This window comes from Cynara cardunculus (assembly GCF_001531365.2).
Source record: "Cynara cardunculus var. scolymus isolate 2C chromosome LG 3, CcrdV1, whole genome shotgun sequence".
Lineage (NCBI taxonomy): Eukaryota > Viridiplantae > Streptophyta > Magnoliopsida > Asterales > Asteraceae > Cynara > Cynara cardunculus.
Genome location: NC_037530.1, coordinates 38,022,137 through 38,047,777, shown reverse-complemented (window position 1 = coordinate 38,047,777; position 25,641 = coordinate 38,022,137). Strand labels below are relative to the sequence as shown.

Genomic DNA, 25,641 nt, shown 5'->3' with positions numbered 1-25,641 from the left:
GTATCTGATATATCTCATTTAAAAATAGCATTTAAAAACTGGGATATATATAGATTTTCGTGTGGATTCGTGATCAAACCAACTCTATCTGATATATCCCATTTCTAAACAACGTTTAAGAAAGGGATATATACAATTTTTTTTTTGTGGATTCTTGAATATCTGTATTCCTTTTTTGTGGATTCTTGAAAAAGAGCGTAATGGTAAGAGTCGACACTTTCACTTAACTTACCAGGTAAGATTTTAGTTCATTAAACGACAGCTTATGCAACATTCTTATACGGCTCGTTATAGGTAACGGTCCATCTCCTAAACCACCTTACTTCAATGACTTAGGGGTCGTTTACTAAATACTTACCTGGTAAGTGCTTACCGGATAAATTTCCTCATCGGATGAACATGAAAAATGCCAAGAATTTTACCGGGTAAGAGCGATGATAAGGATGGAGAGTCTTACCCGGTTAATGTGTATGACGACTCTTACCCATGTAAGCGTTTACCCAGTAAATTGTTACATTCAATATGTTTTGATATACTAAAATCTTACGCATCAAAATAAATCATAGTGTTGACTCCTATCGATAAGTGCTTACCAGGTAAGCAATTGGGTAAACGGCCCCTTATTGGTGGAAAGTTTAAAAGTAGTGAGTTCTAGAGATTTCTCTAAATTTGGAGATTTTTATCGTCTCTCTTTTCTTTTCTCTACTTTAGCATACAATATAACATAGCTCTTGGAGCAAAAAAATCTATAAATCTGCTAAAATCTCTATTATAGCATAGATGTTGGAGATGCTCTAAACGACTCCCAAATAACTCCATTGAGATACTAATAAATAATAACACTTCAAATCTGATGTAATACTATTCGTTTAGGCTATGTTTGGTACATGAGACAAGACATGACGAGACAAAACTCATTGTCTCTCACGTATAGCGCAACATAGGACATGAACTGTCCCACGTTCGGTGCAACATGCGACAGAGACAAAAACTGAGATAAGGTGGAACAACATGGACCAAAAAACTTTTTTTTTTTTGTTGGAACAAAATAAAACAGAAACTAAAATATTAATAATTAACCCTCGTGGTTTTTATTGGAAAATTAAGAATTTAAATGGAGAGAATACAACAACGACCACAGTGGGAGTCGAACCCACGACCTTTTGATTAGAAGTCAAACGCGCTAATCCACTGCGCTATGCGGTCAGATGTTTGTAATAATTCGGAACGAAAAATTTATATCTCGTTTGTTCGTTTTTTATTAGTTGTAACCGGTCCCGGTCTTATATTAAAAAAAAACATTTTCTTTTTTATAATTAATTAAATTTCTTTTTGATAAAATTTTAAAAATATTTTAATGTTATTCTAATACACTTTAAAATATCTAATTAGGTTAATCAAATACACTTAAAATATCTAGAAATACATATATGGCCCATTTGGCTATCTCTATTTATCATACTCATCCGATAAGGTAGTGTTACTTAATAAGTGTTTATCCAGGGTAAGTGTTTAGTAAACGGCCCCTTAACATTTGATGATAGGATATTACAAATTATTCATTTTAATTACAAAATATGATCCAAGATTCTAATCTTTAAATCAAAATACTTTAAGAGTTAAAGGGCCTCTTTACCTAAGCAATTACCTGAAGTACTTATCGGTAAAAATTCAACATTGTCACCTGTTTTATTGGGTATGATTTTAGACTTGGGATCATGTGAAGCTAATTTGTTTCCATGAGACCATCTTTTAACACTTGAAACTTTAACACTAAAACACTGCAAAGTTAACATTCACAGTGTTTTTGTTATGAAAGTTCATATTTTTTTTTATCTTCACAGTGTTTTTGGTATGAAGTTTCAAGTATAAAAATGTGGTCTCACGAAAATAAGCTAATCTCACGTGAATCCAACCCTATGATTTTAATATGCAACAATTTACCCTATAAACGCTAGCATGATAAGAGTCATCATCCTTATTTATCAGATAAGACTCTCGATCATTGCTATTAAGATTCATGGTGATAATCTTACTATGTTCATCTAGTAAAGTAAAATGAATTGTATTAATGGATTTAGGGGGTGTTTGGGATTTGCTTATTTGAAACAACTTAAATTTTTCTATAAAAACACTTATTAACTTATTATAAGTCAGAAGAGTTTAACTTATTTAAAAACTTCTTATTACCGGTTTAACACCGGTATAAGTTGTTTATCAAAACACTCAAAAATGCTTATTACCGATACCATACTAAAGAGATGATATGTTTTCCGCTTTACCCATCTTAAGTTCTATGGTAAAATCGTTACTACTGGACTTCCTTCCAATCAATCTTAATATGGTTGTTACCAGGGTGTTTGATCTCATAGACGACTATTTGTTTTTATTGCTACTGTCATTATTATAAGAAATCATGTAACAATCTAAACTGGTTTTGATGTTACAAAATTATGATACATATGAAAGAATTAGTGCTTTAAAGTAAACAGAACAATCTATTTGCTTTACATAAGAAATAATGTAACAATCTATTTGGAACAGAAAACGGCTTCGGATGCTAAGATTTTGGAAGAAAAGGAAAAGAAACTCGAAGAACTTAAAGAAAGCTCGAGTCTGCCGTTGTTGAAGTGGATAAAAACGAAGGATTAATCGGTGAGTTGACCAATGAAAGAAATTATTTGAGGGAGACCTTGGATTTTGAGGTAGGTAAAGTCGGAATTCTTGAAAACGAGCTTTTGGTTGTACGGAGAACCTTAGAAGATGTGAGAAACGAGGCTTCAGAACTTAAGAAAGATCTAGAACATTCCCAGATTACATGCAAGGAGCTTGAAACAATGGTTTCTCGAGTTCAAGCCGAGTATTCTGAAGCTAAAGAGGCATTACAAAAAAAACTTTGAGAGATTAAAAGAAACTGCTGAAATGTTGGCTGATGAACTCAGCTCAACTAAAGACATTTCTGAAAAAACTAAGGAAGAATTAAAACGGGTATCGCTCGAACTTGCAGAAAGTTCAGAAAACCACGATAATCTGAGGAAAGAACTGGATGAGGCATATATGAAACTCGAAAGCGGGAATCACGAGCTTAAAGAAGAGAAAGTTGGCAGGAGGAAAAAGATTGTTTCAAAACAGGAAGAATCTTGAGGATTGTTGGTTTTTTTTGTTATTAGTTGAAAGTCGAGGGGGGTATTTGTAATATTTGATTCTTAGAGGGTAAATCATAGATGTAGCATTTGTAACCTCTGCATAATTTTCATTAAAGTGAAAAAATAAAAATCGATTGCGGATTCGTGATCAAACCAACAGTATCTGGTATATCTTATTCGTAACAGGGTTTAGGAAGTGGGATATATACAGCGTGATCAAACCAAACATATCTGGTATATCCCATTCAGAAATAGCATTTAAAAATTGAGATATATATAGATTTTCGTGTGGATTCGTGATCAAACCAACTCTATCTGGTATATCCCATTTATAAACAACGTTTATGAAAGGGATATATACAATTTTTTTTTGTGGATTCTTGGATATCCGTATTCTTTTTTTTGTGGATTCTTGAAAAGAGCGTAATGGTAAGAGTCAACACTTTCACTTAACTTATTGGGTAAAATTTTAGTTCATTAAACGACATCTTATGTAACATTCTTATACGGCGCGTTATAGGTAATGATCCATCTCCTAAACCACCTTACTTCAATGATTTAGGGGTCGTTTATCAAAACACTTACCTGGTTAGTGCTTACCGGATAAATTTCCTCATATGATGAACATGAAAAAGACCAAAAATCTTACCGGGTAAGAGCGATGAGAAGGATGGAGAGTCTTACCCGGTAAGTGAGTATAACGACTCTTACCCAGGTAAACGTTTACCCAGTAAATTGTTACATTCAATATGTTTTGATATACTAAAATCTTACGCATCAAAATAAATCATAGTATTGACTTCTATCGGTAAGTGCTAACTAGGTAAGCAATTGACGTCCCCTTATTGGTGGAAAATTTAAAAGTAGTGAGTTTTAGAGGTTTCTTTAAATTTGGAGATTTTTTATCGTGTCTCTCTCTCTCTTCTTTTCTCTACTTTAGCATACAATATAACATAGCTCTTGGAGCAAAAAAATCTATAAATCCGCTAAAATCTCTATCATAACATAGCTGTTGGAGATGCTCTAAACGACTCCTAAATAACTCCATTGAGATACCAATAAATAATAACACATCAAATCTGATATAATACTATTCGTTTAATCTATGTTTGGTACATGAGACAAGACATGACAAAACAAAACTCATTGTAGCGCGACACAGGACAAGAACCGTCCTACGTTTGGTGCAACATGTGACATAGACAATAACTGAAATAAGATGGTACAACATTTTTGTTGTTGGAACAAGGTGCGACAAAGATGAAACATAAACTAAAATATTACTAATTAACCCTCGATTGATGTAGGTATGGTGTTTGAGTGGTTTTTTTTTTATTGGAAATATAAGAATTTAAAAAGGGAGAACAAAAAACGACCACAGTGGGAGTCGAACCCACGACCTTTTGATCCGAAGTCAAACACGCTAATCCACTGCGCTATGCGGTCAGATGCTTGTGATGTTTCAGAACGAAAACTTTATATCTTGTATGTTCATTTTTTTTTGATAGAGATGGCCAAATGGTCCATATATGTATTTATAGATTTCTAAGTGTTAAATTTATAATAAAACATATTTTTAAGTGTATTTGATTGAAAATCAATTATAAAACTACAATAAAACGTATTTTTTTATGTGTATTTGATTGACCAAATTAGATATTTTAAAGTGTATTAGAATAACATTAAAATATTTTTAAAATTTATCAAAAATAAATTTAAATAAATATAAAAAGAAAATATTATTTTAACATAAGACCGATTTAGGCCCGGCCTGGGACCGAGACTGGTTACAAGTAGTGACGGTCAAATCGCCGCGGCCCGAGACCGTCGGAGAACATCGGTAATATGCACTTTTGAGTGTTTGGAAAAACAGCTTATATCGGTGTCAAACCGGTAATAAGAAGTTTTTGAAAAAGTTAAACCATTATAACTATTTTTGAATAGTAAAGTAAAATGAATTCTCTTAATGGATTTATAGTTGTTATGTAATACTATTTTCTCATCTTTAGTGTTTTGTAAATTTTTTATCCCTAAGGTAGTGTTTGGTACGCACACTGGATGAGACATGACGAAATGGTACGGGACAGAACAGGGCATGACGTGACAGGATCAATTGTCTGTCCTATGTTTGGTACGACTAGGACAGGACATGACAAAACTATTAAAATAACCATATTACCTCTAAATGTTGTTCAATGTTATTTTATATCATATAATGATTGTAAAATGATAACAAATCAATCAAAATATTGTCATTTTAACTTTAGTCCCATATGATTTCACTTTTTTTAATGAAACAAAAAATATCAAGATTTGTCCCACTAAAATTAAAAATAATCCGACCTTATCCCATGTTTTTTTTTGTCTACAACATACCAAACATCAAATTTTTTTTTTTCTCGTCATGCTGTCCTATGTAGTCACATATCAAACCCGAAAATAAGTTGGTACAAGTTCAATCGTTTGTTAATGGAGGATTTAAGCATATTCCATTGTTTTATGTTTCTGTCATCGAAATTTAAGTTCTAGGGTTCTTTCGATTTCATCTTCACCTATTCATTCCATAACAAATTACTCTAATTTCATTCCAATTTCAATTCCTAATCTTAGATCTAGCTCTCGTTCCCAGAGCCGATCGCTGCACCTCACTTTGAATCTGATTTCAATTTACTTTGTAAAACCTTCGTTTTTCATTTGATTTGTTGGTTCCACTGAGTTATTTACCAAACCGTCGTCGATGTTTATATCTGGTGATTGCGCCAAGAACTAAGGTTCAATCGGGTATCCCCTTTTATTTGTTTGTAGAATTGTGGTGTTGGGGGTCAGAAGAGTGGAAGTGAATCCGTAGTCATGTTCTATGGTTCAGTGGTATGGGATCCATGGCTAATTGTAGCTCAAATCGTATGCGTTCAGTGCTTGTACTATCTCACGCTGGGACTTTTCATGGCTATAATTGTCGGACCTAGGGTTTCGAAGATGAGTCTTGTTTACTTCTTTGACTATGCTACAGTTACTCTCTCCACCGTTACTGGCTGGTCTGTCATCGCTTCTTTCCTTCTTAGTTCTATAGCCGGGTGAGTGTAATGATTTCCCAAATTCTTGTACTTAATTTGATCGTTACTTTTAATTTCGGGGAGTTTCTTATGCAATGTACTATTTTTAGAGTTTTCTAGAACAAATTATATGAAAATGATACATGTTGATGATGTCTAATTGTCATGTATTTCTTTCTGGTTCTCAAGTTTGGTGCTGTTAGATGATATATACAACGAATGAACGAGCATAGACCACAGTTTGAATTCTGGCTTATGGGATATGAATTTGCTGCATTTTCTTTATGTTCTAATTCTACAACATCTAGCTAGAAGTTCATCGACTTCATACTTGTTGTTCCATGCTTGGTTAACTCATTTTCTAATTGATGGTGCCTTGGTCTATTCTATAATTTTGGTCCATTACACTGCTATTATGTTCTCATGCTGAGTGCCACTATACTAGTTTCTCATTGCACCTATAGATCAATGTGTATTAAGTGTCTTAAACATCATTTTTTTCTAGGGACTCTTGCATTCAAGTGACCCCATGGTACATGGGCTTAATAAACTGTTGAGTTCTGTAGCTAGCTATTTTGTTGTTCTTACCAGTATCAGTACTACTTAGTAGAAGGGGAATAACAAAGAGATATTTTGATGACACAACATGTATGAGTTTGTCTAATGTTGTTTTACTTGTAAAGACTAAAGAGATGATATATTTTCCGCTTTACCCAACTTAAGTTCTATGGTAAGATCGTTACCATTGGACTTCCTCCCAATCAATCTTAAAATATGGTTGTTACCAGGGTTTGATCTCATAGACGACTATTTGTTTTTATTGCTAGTGTCATTATTGTAAGAAAGAATGTAACAATCTAAACTGATTTTGATGTTACAAAATTATGCTACATATGAACGAAGTAGTGCTTTTTGACCATACCTTGGTTTGATTTCTGTTTCCAGGGGTTCCTCGTTACCATGTAGTGTGTTAAAAATTTCGAGTTTTGTTACTGCTTTCTTTTTCCACATGGTGTTATTTGTTTGAATAGTAAAGGTACATTCATAAAGTTTATAATATGATATATGTTGATCACTCTGCTATTGCATCAATTTGCACCAATGTTATATGCCACACAAATGCAGCTCAAATCATGGTAAAGTGGCATAATAAGCAGCATGTAGGAACAATGTATTGTGTCAACAACCCTACTCCTATGCCGTAAATTAAAAAGGACCGTAATACAACCTGCTGATGCGATTTAGAAGCTTTGCAAATTGCCATTGGTGTAACTACCCTCAAGTCAGTAAGAAAAAGGCTACTTGGTTGCTTTGTATTTTGAAGATCTTTTACCAATGTTTTCTGAGAAATATAAGTATGTTGCCTGATGAAATCATTACATGAAATCCTGATGAGAATATATGAATTCTGTGAAAGCTCTTTTAACTTTTATTTGTTTCAAATTTTAAACAGAGCTGGTTTCTTGCTTTATTTGATTGAGAGAGCAAAGAAGTGCCTAGATTTTTCGGCCACCCTTTACATCATCCATCTATTCATATGCATCATGTATGGAGGTTGGCCCTCATCAGTAACATGGTGGGTTGTCAATGGTTCCGGATTGGCAGTAATGGCTTTGTTGGGAGAATATTTGTGTATAAGACGTGAATTGCGAGAAATTCCCATTTCAAGACTCCGTTCAAGTAAGTGAACTTCAATTTATGCATAGAACTGATGAGTGTGAAATGTATATTTTTCATATGTTCTCTATTTACCTTTATTATCTTCTTGCATGTGTGGTGCTGCATTGCTGGCAGAAACTATTTTTCATCATGAAATTTATGTTACTCTTGCTTTGTTACAGCAGTTATTTTCATTTTTTTGGATCAAAACTGGACTGTAATGATTGGTTTCTAATCATTCATATCGATGCCATTGATTGGTCAATCTGCAGCTAGTAGCTTATGTGTTTCTATCTTCTACATATCCACCAAGTTTCATTTCCACGAAAACCATGATATTTGTTCATATAAATGCCATATTGAAGTTGATATTGATATTAAAGTTCCTGAGTTCGTACCACCCGTGGGCAAGCCTTGAAGAGATATCTTTGTGTTAATGTGGTAACTCTTAAGTACTACATTTGGCTGAGAATCATAATCTTTGGTATTGAAGAATACATATAGTCTTGGCCTCCATGATTTTGTTGGTCTAAATAGAGTACCATCTATTGTTGTTTTTTCATGCATCCAACTCCACTCTCCTATCAGCTGCAGTAACAACCGTCACCATCTTTGAGTTAGATCTAGAAAACTGTGTTGAAGTGCATCGGGATTTGTGAAGCAAACTAAACCAATCCAAAAGACCTGGTCAATCCCACACAGAGGTAGGGTTTGGACTCATTGGCTAGACAGGCTTCTGTGAAGAACCCTGCCTTGCAAAACAAACAAACAAATAAACAAAAGAGCAAGCTACAGGTGAGAGTTTGTGCAAACAAGCAAACAGACAATGGGTCAGTGCAGAAATAAGGGAAATAGTTTACACAAACAGGGAACAGGTGACACAGCACAATGCAGACAACTGCAATTTCAAGGAGAAAATCTGAGATTAATGTACAACAAATGGGCCACACAAATAGGTATCTGAGGTCAGAAAACTAGGACAACCTCTATTGGTTGTAAGGCCCTTGTAACCTACCTGCCACCACGCTACCCTCTCCTTGTCTCACCTTCTAACCACTCCATACTCCTATCTGCATCCATGTTAAAGATACCCATAGTCTGCTACCCTGGTCCCTCCTCGACCTCTCCCTCCTTCTGAATCATAGGGCCTAGATACTTGAAGCTATCCTTTTGAGGTATCATTCAATTCCCAATGTTGACTTCTACTTCCTCATTGATATATTCCTTGCTGAAGTTGCACCATATATGTTCGGTCTTGGAGCAACCAACGTGCAAGCTTGTGTTTTTAACTTTTCCAACCACTCTCCTCTACTCTTGTAGCCTCTGGTTCACCTTTGCTCCGCTAACAGTGCAATGTCATCAGCGAATGACATGCACCATGGAACACTCCCCTAATCCCTTGGGAAGTCTCGTCTAAAATCACAACAAAAAGGAATGGACTTAGTGATGATCTCAGGCGAAGCTCTATCTCTACCGGGAAATACTCCATCTCATCCACCGGGGTCCGTACTTAGGTTCTTGCTCCTCTATAGATATTGTGTATTACCTTGACATACCTCCATGGTACTCCTCTCTTCTTTAGGCTTCTTCAAATCACATCTGCTGCACACTATTGTAGGCCTTCTCCAAATCTACGAATACCATGTTTAGTTCCTTACCACACTCTGTATACTTATCCATGAGACACCTTAGGAGGTGGATTGTCTCTATCATTGATCTCCCAAACATGGAGCCAAATTGGATCTATGTCACCTCCGTTTCACGCCGCACACCAGCCTCAATCACACGCACCTGTATTTTTCTAGTGTGGCCAAGTAGCTTCATTTCTTGGAGTAACACATGCAAAATTTTTGACGTTTTTACAACTCCATGCCGAGTAATACATGCAAAAATTTGTGCTTTTGCAACTAAGTCGATGAATTAGGAAGTTGGTACTTGGTAGCAGATGTATCATGATCAAGGTTGAAAGATTGTCTTAAGAGTCTAGGATCTGTTGAATACAGATTATATTTGTCTTCCAACCCCTCCCTTTTCTCTCTGTGGTTCCATGGGAGTTGGGGTGGGATTATATGAAGGTAGAATAAGCTTATGAAGTAACAAGTCAATTGGGTCCAAATGCGTAGGTATCATCCTAGATCTAACAAAAAGGGGTAACAGTCGCAAAAAGCACATCCTGTACACGAACAATTTAGAAGTCCAAGTAATACCATTTTTAACTTGAGGGTTTTTTATGTAATTGATTTATTGTACTCTCTCCTCCCACAAGAATTGTAATTTTCTCTTAGGGAATTCCCATAAAAATTACAGTTTTCCATGTGTTGAAAAATCTTACAAGCTCAATCAGTTATATGCCCAGCATCATCAGTACCAAAGTTGTCATTTTAGTTAACAGGGTTTACTTCCTTTTGAGTATATAAATAATTTAAAAGGGTATTTCGACATTCTGTAAGATGAATTGCTAGTAATTTGTGTTATTGTCAAATGTTGCAACTTGTTTAAGATGGAGGGATTATGTTTTAAGTAGTTTCTTTGTAATCTTAAATGCTTTGTTCCATGGAACTTGGAACAATTGTTGTAGTTTAGTAAAAATGGTTGGCTACTAGTTGTCTCTAAAATATCCTGCAATAATATGACTAAATAGGGAAATCTAGTGGATCAAATCAATACCATCAATGAATTGCAAGATGATGGTTGGCAAAAATGTAAAAGTAGGAAAAATTGCAATTACTAGGAAACATTGCAAAATGGAAGTTATTGCAATTTTCATGGGACAGGGAATAGTTATGACCTGCAGTTATTATTGGTTACTTATTGGGAAATATGAAGATAGGGTCAGGTTCATGGGAAAACCGCAAAAAAAATGAAAAACTGAGGTCTCTGGACGGTATGCACATATGCATACAAGTAATTTGTAAGCAAGAAATAACTTCAATTACTTGTATGCACATGTGCATATTGTACAGATGAATGGTTTACCAGGGTGCTTAGTTTTTCATTTTTTTGGGGGTTTTCCCCAGAATCTCCCTCTATGAAGATAATGTCATAAATATTAGGAATAATCAAACCACAAGCAGTCAACTAGAGAGTTATAAAAATGAGAAGAAAGCATTGAAAAGGGAGAGAGGAAGAGAAACAATAGAGACTTGGATATTTTGATTTATGAGGGCTCCAAATAGATAGGTAGCTTGAAAAAGATGAGGTTAAAGTAAACTTCATACTACATAGAAAGTGGGTCACTGCTGCTGTATCTTTTCCCTCGTACTCTTTTGCTAAAGTTTTTGAGATACATTATGCACCAAACTATAGTATAGGTTGCCTGTTTCGAAAATAGTAAGAATAACCTTAGGAGTTACAGGAAGTCTTTTTTATTTTTATGTTGTCATCATACAAGAGGGATCGTGTGAGAATAAGAGTTATGGTGAGATCGGTGAAAGCACTTCTGAGCTTTTGTATCAGTTGACTTTTTAATCTGACTTAATTTTTTTCAACTACATTCATCTATCTTTATTTTCAAATTTATTTTCACTTTTGAGTCACTTTCACGAACTTTTACATACATTTAATCACTTTCACACACATGATTTTGTTTAACTTTTGGTCATGATGATAAAAAGGTAAATAAAGGTAGTTAAATGTATATGAAGGGTTCTTTCTCACCTTCTTACCATAACTCTTGTTCTCACCGGAACCCAACCCTGTTATCATATACGTATGTTGGATTTGCATTTGCAGATGTGATTAGATTGTTCGGAAGGAGCTCTCCTCTCCAGCATGTATTGTATTTTAGGGTGCGTTTAGTATGCTGATAGGATGGGACAAGACTGGTCTGAATGGGTGAGACTGAGGCAGGTGAAAGAATTGTGGAAGAGTATAGGGTTTTAATTTAACGTGGGTAGTTTAGTAATTTACCAATCTTGTCCAATCTCCCTGATTTTTTAACTTTGTGGAACAAAAGAAAATTGCATTTCTTTCTCAATAGGGGCTGTTTGGTTGATTCTCTATTAAGTTCTATATGGATAAAGCTGTCTGTGTGGTTGAATTTGTTTGTATAAATAGGGAAGGTTTTTGTTTAAGAGGAGTTTTTCATAGATGGAATTAGCATTTTTTTAATTGGAAGGGGCAGTTTTGGAAAAAAACTTGGGTTTCTGCATAAAGCTCTCCCTAAAAACTTATTGAATAAGCCACTCTTTATATCATTAACTGCGAGTCCCATTAAGTTCATTATGCTGCTAACAAACCATCCTGTTGCGGTTTAATGTTACGCCAAATGTGGGACAAACATTTTTAGGGACATCGAAGAGCAGCAGAAGAGTTCATAAATAGGGAGATGCCCTCTAAATAGCTTGTGGGATGTGAAGAGACTGGGGGAATCTGCAATCCTTTTTCTAGTCAAGAAAAGCCAAAAATGGGGAAATAAAGAAATTTGTAGTTGACTTTTGTTCTGTTGTTAAATTGATGTAAAAGAAAGCTAATGTGACCCCTATAAAAGGCAGATTATATATATAGGTAATTAACCCATAAGCATTCTTAATTACTCCATATGAATTCCATAAGCATAACCAAGATGCAAAGGCAATTCTTTATTTTTAGAATAAATCCTCATTAAAATGGAGGGGATCATTGAACTGTCTTTTACTTTTGGCTATATTCTTTGGCCTTTGTTATTTGAGAAATTGCCTGCAATAGCCAATTTGACCCCCTTCTTCACTTTATGGCCACCTTTTCAACTTATTGATTGAAAGAGCCAAAGATTGCGCAAGTAGCGTAATCTACTGTTGCAATATAATTCAGGAAAATTATATATTACGCAAGTTACGTAAGTGCTACCTGCATAACATCTACTTTTTTAGCTTCTCCACGTAGACAATTTGCTTGCCCAAATAGACATTACGCAATAGCATTCACTTAACGTGCATAATGTTTAATTTTTCTGAATATTTATATTGAAAAAGTGGGTTAGGTAAGTTGCGTAAGGGGCTGTTTGGTTGGTTTTCTGTTAAGTCCTGAATGGATAAAGTTGTCTATGTGGATTAATCTGTCAGTATAGATGGGGATGAGTTTTGTTTCAGAGGGTTTTTTCCATAGATGGAATAGTTTGTTTTTTGATATGGATGGACATGTTTGGAAAAACCTTGTCTTTTTGCATAAAGTCCCCCTCCTAGAAGCTTACTGAATAAGCCATTTTCTATATCATTAAGTCACTACCAAATAGTCATGTATAGCTGACCGAATAAGTTGCGAGTCCCATTAAGCTCATTAAGCAACTAGCAAACAAGCCCTAAGTCCCAGTTGCATAATCTCCGGCTATTTCGGTCAATAAGTTGAAAATGTGGGAAGGGGGGGGGGGTTTCAAATTGGCTAATTTTGGACAATTTCTCTTTCTATTTGCTATTATTTCCTTTTTCCTGTTGGCTTTATGGTGTAAAATGGTATTTTTATCTGTATAATTAGTTTTTGAGGGTGTAATCATGCAGGTGTTTGACAAAAGTAAACAAACTCAGGAAAGAATACATTCTTTTTCGCTTTATAGTAGTCGCGGGATGAATTCATAGCGTTGCTGTTGCTAAAAAACTCGAGACTTGCGTTTCAAACACTACAACCTCGTGGCAGTTTAAAGATGAAGAAGCATTAGAGTCCGGGGAGCATAATTTGCATGATGCACTTATCGATACGTATAAATCGGGTATAGAGACACACTTTATTTTTCTTAGATGTCATCATTAACATTCAATTTCATAATTTGATCTGTTTTTCCGTTTGTTGTTATCTGGTGTGCAAAACCTGGTTTATAATATTTCCTTTTTGTTCTGTTCTCTGCTCCATGAAAGCTTTGATCTTCATATTAATCACAATGGCTTGTGCCTGTTTTTGTTCTAAATTTTGAACCCATGATCGGTCGTTAACCGGTTAAAAAACGGTCTGGATAAAGTCTACAAACCGGTCCTTGGTTAAATGAAAACCGGTCCGGTTAAGGCCCAATTAAAGCTTGGTTAAAGCTTCAAAAGACCCGGCCAGTTAGTGATGGCCAAACCGGACTGGTAAGGACCGGTTATAGGACCGAAGTTTGGGACCGATTATGGATTTGGGGTGTTTTGCGGCACTGGGCCGACCCCATTTTTTAAAAATGTAACTATAATTTTTTTAAATGTAGCCCTTTTTTGGCTTTTTTTTTTTGTATTTTTTGCTTTCTAAACACTATATATAAGTGTCTTGGTTGAGGGATTTATACACCAAGTTCTCGATTCGCAAAAAACGTAAAAAAAACGTTCACAATTATCGGTTTATCGTTATATTTTGTAAGTTAATGTAATTTTAATTATAATAAAATGCATTTTTAAAATGTATTTGAGTGATCAAATTACAAATTTTATAATGTATTAAGAAAATGTATCATTAAAAAAATAAAAATAAAAAAAATATTTTTTAATGACTGGGACCTGGATCGTTAGTCCATAACCGGTTACAATAAAGCTTGACCGGGCTCAACTTTTTTGAGCGAGACCGGGACCGGTTATGAGAAATCTTGGGACCGGTTTTTGGCCATCACTACGGCCTGTTAAAACACGAAAAAGCCAAAAAAACCCGGTCAAGGCCTGGTTCTCTTACTCCAACTATTTTTATGATAAAAAATTAAAATGATATCTAAATAGTAATTTATGAACATAAATAGTAAAATTAATGCAAAAATACTAAGGTAACGTTTGTTTTTAAGAGGTGCTGAAGTCTGAAGTCTTATTTCACTTTTGATTATAAGAGGTAGTGCTAAAGTCTGAAATCTGAATCAATAAGACTGTTTGTTTTTGTAAACTGATGAATGTTTGAATTTGTTTAAATGTCTATTTTATCCATTAGAAAATTATAGTGTTAAATTTATAGATAAATTTATACAATTTCACATATGTATTCATCATCATTACGAAATTTACATCTAAATCATATAATTAGCATTCATTTAAACGAAAATGTGTCATTAACGGTATTTAACACATTTAAATCCTATTAAAATACATCAATTGATACAGGTGATGATCAATTTGGCAAGGATCAACTGAGAGAAATGATCATTTAACTTTAATCGATTGAGACACGTCGTTGCTAAGAGTTTGGAGAACAATAAGAGACAAATAAGAAGTTGGTTTACCTCTTATCAAATAAGAGGTAAACAAGACATAAATGTCTCTGAAAAATTGGAAAAAAAACAAACAATCTGAATGATTATACCTCTTAACTAATCAGACATAAGAGACTAATAAGAGTTCTTTTTGGAAAAACAAACAAGGCCTAAAATATCTCTTCTGTTTTTACGTGTTTGTCGATTTTAAACCCAATATTGAACACAAATGGAGTAAACATTTTATTAGAAAGAATATCAGATACTTTATATTTATACACTGCTTTATCTGATCATTTACAGAAAGCTAAAACTGATGAAAAATGTGAAAATATTCATGACGAAAAGATAAAAGAACAAAGACGTCAAAGTATTAACCAGACAATTTAATTAATTGTTTTTTATTACCATAAATTATTTAATAAAAGCGAAAAATTCATCTCCATTTCAAATCCTAATAAAACTAAAGGATATTTTGGTCTTTTTACTCTTTTCATCATTTTCTTAATTATTTTTCTCATTCTTTTTCCTATTCATATGAAGGGGGCATAACATGTATTGGCAAATTGTATTAATAAGTAAATTACTTTAACTTGATTAATATTATGGGTAACGTATTTTTAAAACTTCTGTTTTTGTATCTAAGATGTAAAGTTTAAAACATTTAAGTACTCGGGTAACCAGTTGAAACATTAACCAGTTACCTGATGTGGTACCCAACTCAGTATTATTTGCTATTCAACCCAATTTCATCTCATCACTCGCCACATCAACATCGTAACCGGTTAATGCTTCAACCGATTACCGGGATACTTAAATTGAAGTTTTAAAAGTACGTTACCCGAAATAAGAATCAAGTTAAAGTACATTACTTTTTCATGCAATTTACTGGTTAGTTTGGTAGTAGTAGTAGTAATGAAAGATAGAAAAAGACCAAGTGTTTGTTGATAGAAAAAACAGCTTATACCACTTTGAGCATTAAGCAATAACAACTGAACTGAACTGAACTGATTCTTTCCTTCCTAACCCTGCAAACTACACTTCTCTTCATCTTCTTATTCTACATTGCATTTCATGGCTGAGCTTTCCATGATGACGATATATCGGCAACGGCTTCATCGACCATCAGATAAATGCCTTCCAACCCGAACGTCTCCAATATGTTCGATTGGTGTAGCTTTTCCATCACACTCCCTCCGGGATTCGCCAAAACCAACTGCGATTCGAACAATTACCGTCAATCTACAATCCATCTTCTGAGTCTTTCAATTCGACTTCATAAATTCCAGATGAAACTGGTATGGAAATAACTGCTCTACTCTTACGATAACAAACATTAGGTTTATAAGACTTTTAAAATGTCTAAGATGCTGGTTGGTTGGTTTTTCATGTTGTTTTGTTTTATAGATAAAGTTGTCTGTGTAGATAAATCTGTCTTAATAGATCGGAAAGATTTTTTTTAGAGGGTTTTTTTAGATGGAAGAAACGTGTTTTTTATTATTTTGAGTTAGGGTTTGGGAAAAAAATTGATTTTCTGCATAAAACTCCCACTAGAAACTTGTTATTGAATAAACAATTTTCTATACTATTAAACCACTATCAAACAGTTATGTATAACTGACATAATAAGTTGTGAGTCTCATTAAGGTCATTAAGCTGCTAACAAAGCATGACTTAAAGCTTTCTAATAAAATGCTTTATAGGACTTAAGTTTATAAGACCAAACCAAAAACCGTTATATCTTAAAGTGTTATAATAGGTTTATAAGATGCTTTTGACACCTGAACAAGTTTTTAGTACGTTTTTTTAAAGTAAAATGTTGTATCAGTTATTTTAAAAGAAACTATTTGAAGGGAAAAAAATGTATGTGTCCTATAAAAAGATGGGTTTATATGACACTTCTCAAGATTATCCTATAAAATAGCTAATAAGACACTTTATTTTAAAAACATCCTACAAAACTTATTAAACGCCCAAAAGGTCTTATGAACCTATTGTAACACTTTTTGATAGGACCTTTTGTAGTTTGGTACTATAGACTTAAGTCGTATAAAGTATTATGTTAGGACACTTAGATATTTTAGGGTTTAGGGTTTTTTAAGCAAAGGTCTGCATACATCTTACACCACCACCAATCCACCATCGGGTAGGACATACTAGGTTCGTTGGTGTAATACAATGATCGGGATGTTAGAAGTTAAGGTTAACCTGAAGCGAGCGTTTTTCAAGCATCTTTTTAAGCTCTTTCACCATCGCGAGACCACTCGTGTCGATGCCCGTCACGGCTGCAAAGTTCACGTTAAAAAATGGATTATTATTTTCGATCTCATTCGTATGGTACTCGTTTTTTTTAAAGCCCGATAACGTACATGTCATGTCGATAATAACACATCTTAAAGAACTGCCATTGTTGGCTGCTAACCACTCTTCCTCTTCTCTTATCCATCTCAATATCCTGAAACCGAAAAAACCCAAACTTTCAATAACCCCGAAACGCGTTTCTAACTTGTAAAATTTGGCTTCGATTGCGTTAGCGAGTTGTAAAACGCACCTTTCTTGTAGATAAGTAGAATTGGCAAAGTAGATCGGGGCCTCGATACCAAGTATTACAAACGAAGGAACCCTTCGAGCTTCTCTATATCTATTGACATTTTGATAGATTTGAGTGCCCGGAATGTTTCCTAAAACGCTTGTGTTCGGTCTCGTCACATGTAAAAGAATCTTGAAAACCGAAACTCCAACCTACATGAATCCGAAGATGGATGTTAGAGTAAATCAACGGAAATATACTTTAATACAGTCAGGTTCATACGAGAACAATAACCAAATAAAAGAACATGAAAACGGCTTAATCACATGTGATTTTACACTATTCACATATGATTTTACACTAAAATCACATGTGATTCACATGTGAATTGGCGGTTCTCTTATTCTTTTATTTTGACTTTGTTCTCGTTTGATCCTCCATCTACTATCCTATACCCGAAAAAAGAGTAAAATTACCGCAATTGCAAGACCAATGGGGACCGAAATGAAGAGAACACCAAAGAAAGAAGATAAACACGCCACGAAATCGAGTTTGTCAACTTTCCAAAGTCGAACTGTACTTTGGTAGTCGATTAGCCCGATAACCGCAGTTATGATGATTGCAGCCAGAATAAGGTTAGGAGTGTAGTGAAAAAGAGGCATCAAGAACAAGAGCGTTATGAGCACGGTCGACGCCATTATGATGTTCGACACCACGGTTTTTGCTCCCGCGTTGGCATTCACAGCCGATCGAGAAAACGAGCCTACAAAAGATTAACTAATTACAATTAAATTCAAGGTTATATGATCTCGAAATATAAACGAATAGTAACAATTTAGTCTGGGAGAATATGTGGAACCATGTTAGACCATTTTTCGAAGAAGTCCTATAAGGAAAGAGAAAAGAGGTTCCAACATACATCGAAGAGAAAATGTAGTTGATATGGGAATCAGGGGCTGTATGGTTGGTTTTCCATTACGTCCTACATGGATAAAGTTGTTTGTGTAGATTAATCTGTCTGTATAGATTGGAAAAGTTTTTGTTTGGGAGAGTCTTCTCATAGACGGAAGAATTGTGTTTTTTAATTGGAAGGAGCAGGTTTGAAAAACTTGGATCTACATAAAGCTCCCCCTAGAAGCAAGTGAATAAGCCATTTTCTATATCATTAAGCCACTACCAAACAAGTCATAAATAAATTACCTGTAGTGACGTAGCAAGAGGAGCAAGAACCAGCCATGTTCATTAAGCCAATGGCTATCATTTCTTTGTTGCCATCAACTTGGTAATCATTTAAAGCAGCAAATGTTCTTCCAACTGCAATCCCTTCCTGTGAGTGAGTTAACCACCATATTGTTAGTTTACTGGAGAAATGCAGATCTTGATGTATTGTTGGGTTGTACATTGATGTACAACCCAACAATGCATCAAGCTGCATTTTCTTTCTCCCCATGAGGGGAGAAAATGGTCGATCAAGAACCATGTATTATTGTTTTGATCCGACACTTTTTGCAATCAAAGAGGTTTTATGAACCTCTCGATACATCATGTTGGAAACGGAAAACTTACCGTGAGAGATAATATTCCGGTGATGATGCCCGTCTTGATAGCAAGTCCGAGGAATTCACCGTGAAAATAGAGCATGTTCGATGATGGCGGATTTAAACCCTTGTCCAAGTGACCAATCTGCCAAACGAAAAATGTCGATATTTACATCTGAATAATCCATTTCTGATATCAAATAATTTGAAGTAATGGTACTTACGGTCGCGACACCGTGAAGCTTTGATCTGAAGAGAGTGACTAAAAGGGTCGAGAGAATGACCGATGCCAATGGAGCCGCTGCCGATACCCAGAAGAGCTTCGGTTTTCGCATGCCCTGCATTGATTAGTTGTACCATTACACGCATGAGTCACTTGTACTATTATTGTATATCTGAAGCATTGTAGGGCTGGGTTCTCATGACAACAATTTGTTTTCGTGAAACCCATGAGACCAGCTATGAAAGCACAAAACCTATGAACCTTTAAAGCAAAAACACTGTTAACTATGAAGGTTTGGTGTTTTCTTGTACCTTCACAGTGTTTTTGTCATTAAGGTTAAGTGTTTTTTGTACTTTCATAGTGTTTTTGTTCTGAAGGTTCAATGTTTTTTTGTAACTTCAAAGTGTTTTTACTATGAAGGTTTGGTGTTTTTTACATCTTTATAGTATTTTTGTTGTAAAGGTTTAATGTTTTTTATACCTTCACAGTATTTTGCTGTAAAGTTTTGTAATACTTACAATATGCCTGGTGGTCAGTAAAAAGGCCAAAAAGCAAAAGCCCATCACAATGGTTTGCCAAGACCACTGCACAAATACAGAACAAGCTTTAATGAACTAAAAAACAGTTCGAATTTCGACATTTTATCATCGTCGCAAAAAAAACGTGTTCCGTACCTCGTTTTCTTGCCGAATCGCGGATGACAAAACGGGGATTATTTGCATTTTGGTAGTGAAATGGACGATCCCGAGTAACCCTTTTAGTTGTTGTAAAGAAACAATAACTGCGGCTCCCGCCATGAAACCAACAAGTGTCGCCTTTGATAAGAAATCGATCACGAACCCTAACCTGTAAAATCGATCCCGAGTAACCCTTTTAGTTGTAAAATCAGCGTATTTGTTCTCTTAAAAACTTATTGAATAAGTCACTTTCTAAATCATTAAATCACTATCAAACAGTCATGTATAACTGACCGAGTAAACTGTGAATCTCGTTAACAGATTAAGCTGCTAACAAAAGATTTAGAAGGCTGGTCTTAACTAAAAAGCACTCATGAATGGAATGTTTTACGATTTGGTGAGTTAGATCCCACTGCTAATTAATAAAATTATTATTAAAATAATATTATTTTTAAAGTCAAATAATCACACAAGAAGAAAATTAGCAGTATTTTTTTTTAATTTATATATTTAAATATTGATAGGATATTCTCTTTATAAAGTTTTGTGCCCATTACATTAACTTCAAAATCACATTTCAATCACTCACTTCTACCTGGAAAAAAGGTGTTTTTTTTAATTATTTAATAAAAAATTATAATTTTTTTTTAATTTTAAAAAAAATTATGCTCTAATTTTAGTGAATATTTTATATTAAAAATTTAAATATTAAACCATATTATTAAAATATTTTATAAATTCTGTATTTTAGAGAATCTATTGGAGATGTTCTAACGTAAGTGTAAAAGTTGTTAAGGGGTTGTTTACCCAAAGCTTACAGGGTAAGCACTTACCTGTAAGAGTCAGTTTTGTCACTTAACTTACGAGGTAAGATTTTTGTTCATTAGAACGACATTGTATGAAACATTTTTATCAGGTAAGCGTTTATTGGGTAAGAGTCGTAACGCTCACTAACCGGGTAAGACTCTCGATCCTTGTTATCACTCTTACCCGGTAAGCGTTTTGTAAAAAAAGTCCTTCCATGGTATGAATATAAATATCCTGAGATAATTACAAGCAAGAAGTCTTTGACTTCCATTTCGGGCCATGTCGGCAAATGCAACAACCAAAAGATTATGTGAGAATATATGGGATTTCATTAGATTAATTTCCAAAACAGATATCACGGAAAGAAGGGAAGTTTCAACATATATCGATGAGAATTGGCGGGGGTTCCGATGTATACCGAGAAAAATGGTCCAAATATGAATAGACCTTCAATATATCATACACGCAATTTTGTAGGATAATTAAGAGTTACAATTAGATGATAAGTAAAAAGTACCTGAGGAGTCCTAAAGTTGCTTGAAAGACGCCGGCAAAGAACGTTGCAGTAAAAGCCAACTTAAGGTAGAGACCAGGGTTTTGAGTGTATGGAACCGCTTCATTTAGCATTGTTCCCATAACCAGTGAGGCTATCGACACCGGCCCCACGGCTAGATGTTTCGAACTCCCGAGCACAGAGTAGATCAATGGTGGCACAAAGCTCGAGTCTGATCAACAAGATTCCAAAATCGGTATACAGTCAAATTTATTGTCGAAATTACTGATAAATTAGTAACATAATACATAGTTAAAAGAGAATAAAGACAGAGGGAAACTCACATAGCCCTATTATTGGAGGCAAGTTTGCAAGTTTTGCATAGCTAATACCCTGCAAATTAGGAGGAACAAACACCAAATCAAAATATAAAGATATATAGGGATCATGATAAGGTAAAATTCATATGTGAATCATTGGAAAAAGAATTTAGTTGAAAATGCACGTGGACTGACACTATAACTATAAATTGTTCATATGGATTCATATGTGCATGTTTAAATGAAATTTCTTCGATAATTCACATATGAATATCTCATCAACCTTTTTATTTTAATATATTTAACTTTATTATTTGTTGGTCCTTTATTTATTCCTCGTGAATAGATACCATGTTTATATCTTCATCCCCACATGAGTCGATGACATCCTCAAAAGAAAGTTCTAAAATTTACCAAAATTATCACTGAATTTTAGGTCCAATTAAAGTCTTGTATTGACGATTTACAAAATAAGTTATATTACACGTTTGATAGCTGGTTGGTTTAGGAATCAAGTGATAAAAAAAGCTTAATTCATACAGAAAATGAAACAAATTTTATAAGCATCGAATGCACATCTGCGTTCACATAAGACCAACTTGTTTTCGTGAGATTACTTTTTTACATTTCAAACTTCATAGCTGAACACTGTGAAGGTAACAAAAAAGCCAAACTTTCACAACAAAATTATTGTGAAGATTACCTTCATAGGGTTTTGCTGTGAAATTTCAAATGTAAAAAAATGGTTTTACGAGTCTCACGAAAACATGATGGTCTCACGTGATCCCAAATCTCTTTCTCTCTCTTTCTCTCTCTCTCTCTCTATATATATATATATAGAGAGAGAGAGAGAAAGAGAGAAGCGATCAACACTATCCACAATAAAAATGATTAACCAACATCTCATAATTGTTTAATCTTATGTTATAATTTTTTTTGAAATTGTTTAATCTTATGAAATTGTTTCATATAATTTTTTTTTGATAAAGTTGTTTCATATATGGTTATGAAATTGTTTCATATAATACTTATGAAATTTTAATGAAACCGCTTCATGTACTTCTCTAAAATTAATATAATGAAGATAATAATATCCATGATTAATACTCTCCACAATAAAAATGATTAACCAACCTCTTATAATCACAAAAAAATAAACAAAATAAAAAAATTATGATTGATTGAATAAGGTTTGTACGTTTTGTACAAATAACATAATTTGCAAAATAAACCTTATATATATATATATATATATATATAATTCTAAAAAATAAATTAAAATTTATAATATGAGCAACTTTATTTAGTGTATTAATTAAATTATAACCATAAAATTAACAGTGGAATAAAAGAAAATTGGTGCACCAAATTTCTTGCTTAATTTTGAAAGAACAAATTAAAGTTTGAAAAGGATAAGATAATGTTTTTAGTATTTAAGGAATTTATTCCAACTCAGATTTTATAATTACCCACAAAATCACGTATTTAATTGCTTCCATATATTTATTTCAAAATCATATTTAAATAATTCCTAATGAAAATCGTATAAATTCAAATTTTATTTTTTAGCATTATTTTTAAATTTGTGATGAAAATGGTATAAATTAATTATGAACATAACCTTACACAGTTTATGCAAGATATTATATGACTTAATTTATAAGATGTTTTTAGTTTTTTTATGGACCATAAAATACTGAGACACACTCTAATAACCATTCATCTATATATATATATATATATATATAATTGATTGTGTTTGTGATGAAAATGGTATAAATTAATTATGAAAATAAAAAAATATAAATTTCAAAATTAATTTTAAGCACAAAGTACAAATTCCCATGCATGATGCTGATGCACCCAACTCCCAACATAACAAGAAAAACCTGATTTACGAAAATACCCTTTTCCAAATTTAAGACCAGAAAATTTGCAGTTTCGATTTCAGGAACAAAATTCATTTATTGCCAATTCCATACACAATCAGTTATATATATATATATATATATATATATCATATAGATGAATCGTTACTGGAATGTGTCTCAGTTTTTCATTTGTTTTAAAACTTTTCCCTGAACTTCTTTATATATGTGGTCGGTTTCAGAGAAAAACGCTATATATATATATATGAAGGTGGTGATGAGGAATTTTGGATTGAGAAAATGTACATACTTGAGGGATGGCAAGGCTGGCAATGGTGAGACCAGAAACGACGTCGGAACGGAGAAGGGTAAAACTGTAATTAGGCGCCCACTCGAAGATCGGAAAGAAGAATTGAAGAGCCAATACCAATTTCTTTAGACGCGATTGGTTCTTAAACCCATGTAACGGATCATCGGGGAAGAAAATCTCCGACAAGCGATGCCGGAGTTTTTGTAGCGTGCTCTTTTGAGGTGGCAAACAAACGTTGTGCAACTCCAACGACGTCATTGTTTCGCCGGAAACCGTTATCGTTACCGGAGCCGTTGACGTGGGGCCTCGGTTTGCATGACCCGAACCCGAATAATGATCCACCCGGTTTGAATTTATGCCCATGTGATTGTGAGTGCTAAAGAAGGTGGTGTGGGAGGGAGAGAGGGGAGGTGGTGGTAATTATGAACGCTAAGGGGGTGTTGGGTTTAAATAGGGGTGTAGTAAACGAGGGGTAGAACTGGAAATTCATCAAAGATTTCAGGGGTATTTTGGGAAATTAGAGCTACACTTTTTCTGATACTGTATACTATGGAACACACACTTGTCCAATTTCACCTTTTAATTAATACCCTTCTAAAAAATTTAAAAAAAAAATAAGCATTTAAAGAAAGGAAGTTGTTATTTCCAGTCTTATTTATATCAAAATCAGATCAAATCATACATTAAAAATGTAAAAAGTAAGTTTTGATATTGATTTATGTAGGAAGAAAATCAGTAAATGTTGGATACATTTATCCCGCTCCAGATGAAAAACCGATTTGATAATTAAATAATTAAATATATTATGACAGATCTTTTGTAATAATTGTTGATTACAGATAAATATTTTAACAAAAAAACGTATTTTTAAGGATAACTTCAGATAAAAAATGTTATTCTGTTACGTAGATACAATATCTGGTTATTATAAGTACTTAAAACATGTGATTTATACACGTTTTTTTCTATTTATAGTTACATTTTATTTTATAAAAAAATTAAATATTATATATCTGTTGTCGATTAGCAAAGCAAAAAACGAACAATAGAATACAAAAAGTTGCTTTGAATTTCAACTCGGATTTAAACTTTGCACGATTAAAGTTTTGTTCTGTCCTTTTGTTTTACGGGAGTTGTTATTTAATGAAAATGAAATCAAAGAATCTTATTAATTAAACGCAATATCAGTTATATCTTGTAATAATTACTGATGAAAAAATTAATGTTGAAATAAATATTTTGTAAGAGAATATATTGATTTTCAGTATATATAGATCTTATTTTATCTGTAATTTTGATTTTTAGATTATTAAATATTTGGAAAAAAAAGAGTATCAGTAAAAGTCAAATATGTTGTTATATTATTGTTGCAGTCGACACAGTGAAACATCAACCCTCGAGCTATGATTCGTCTCGACTTTATTGACCATAAAAGCCATTGTGTCTTGTATTTTTAGTCGATAACTTAAAACCGTTAATATTATATGTTTTTACGTAAAAATGGTGTATTTTGTTCTGTATTGAAATGGGTTCTACAAAGACCTGTAAGAATAGAGGCAACAGGTTTTTTTTAATGGTCGGTTGATATTTTATTCGAGAACTATAACTTTGGTATTCAATGTTGATATGAAAAAACTGTGTTTATCCCACACTTCAACGAATCGGTCGGTCCCATTAGGGAGATATGTTAGACATTTAAATACCCATTATATGAATCTGATTCGAACCCAACCTAATGATTGTTCGAGCATCAAACATAGGCCTAGTCTAGTCCTTCTGGCGTAAATGGTCCTTTTTTTAGCCATATCGATTAATGGCCCGTCTAGTCAAAGCCAAGCAAAGGACCGAACTGGGTCTGGTCAACGCATCTAACGACTATTTTTCGGAAATAAATTACTCCAGGTGA

At 33.8% G+C, this 25,641-nt stretch overlaps 2 protein-coding genes and 2 non-coding genes across 4 annotated transcripts; 1 reads left to right on the top strand and 3 right to left on the bottom strand.

The window, feature by feature from the left end:
- Positions 1-1,132: 1,132 nt before the first annotated feature.
- Positions 1,133-1,206, bottom strand: TRNAR-UCU. Its single transcript has one exon. It is a non-coding gene; the product is annotated as a tRNA-Arg (tRNA).
- Positions 1,207-4,518: 3,312 nt separating this feature from the next.
- Positions 4,519-4,592, bottom strand: TRNAR-UCG. Its single transcript has one exon. It is a non-coding gene; the product is annotated as a tRNA-Arg (tRNA).
- A 1,022-nt stretch (positions 4,593-5,614) lies between these two features.
- LOC112508816 (protein SYS1 homolog) lies at positions 5,615-13,678 on the top strand. Its single transcript, XM_025113602.1, has 3 exons — positions 5,615-6,220; positions 7,653-7,879; positions 13,333-13,678. Exons 1-3 carry the CDS (start codon positions 5,997-5,999, stop codon positions 13,338-13,340), a joined length of 459 nt encoding a protein of 152 aa, XP_024969370.1. The 5' UTR covers positions 5,615-5,996; the 3' UTR covers positions 13,341-13,678.
- A 2,236-nt stretch (positions 13,679-15,914) lies between these two features.
- Positions 15,915-24,098, bottom strand: LOC112508815 (probable sulfate transporter 3.4). The gene is made up of 13 exons (XM_025113601.1): positions 23,736-24,098; positions 21,582-21,630; positions 21,262-21,469; positions 19,935-20,106; positions 19,779-19,844; positions 19,262-19,375; positions 19,066-19,182; positions 18,700-18,826; positions 17,976-18,262; positions 17,521-17,711; positions 17,339-17,424; positions 17,178-17,254; positions 15,915-16,185 (listed from the first exon to the last, which is right to left on the bottom strand). The coding sequence occupies exons 1-13, from the start codon at positions 24,096-24,098 to the stop codon at positions 16,042-16,044; spliced, it is 2,001 nt and encodes a 666-aa protein (XP_024969369.1). The 3' UTR covers positions 15,915-16,041.
- Positions 24,099-25,641: the final 1,543 nt, after the last annotated feature.

Bases quoted from the DNA above. Each gene is read 5' to 3' on its own strand.
- LOC112508815 (XM_025113601.1), bottom strand. From the start codon at position 24,098: ATGGGCATAAATTCAAACCGGGTGGATCATTATTCGGGTTCGGGTCAT. The intron at 19,183-19,261 runs GTAAGTACCATT...TTCGTTTGGCAG, and splicing joins AGCTTCACGGTGTCGCGACC to ATTGGTCACTTGGACAAGGG. The intron at 18,263-18,699 runs GTAATTTATTTA...AATCTTTTGTAG, and splicing joins CTCTTGCTACGTCACTACAG to GCTCGTTTTCTCGATCGGCT.
- LOC112508816 (XM_025113602.1), top strand. From the start codon at position 5,997: ATGTTCTATGGTTCAGTGGTATGGGATCCATGGCTAATTGTAGCTCAA. The intron at 6,221-7,652 runs GTGAGTGTAATG...AATTTTAAACAG, and splicing joins CTTCTTAGTTCTATAGCCGG to AGCTGGTTTCTTGCTTTATT.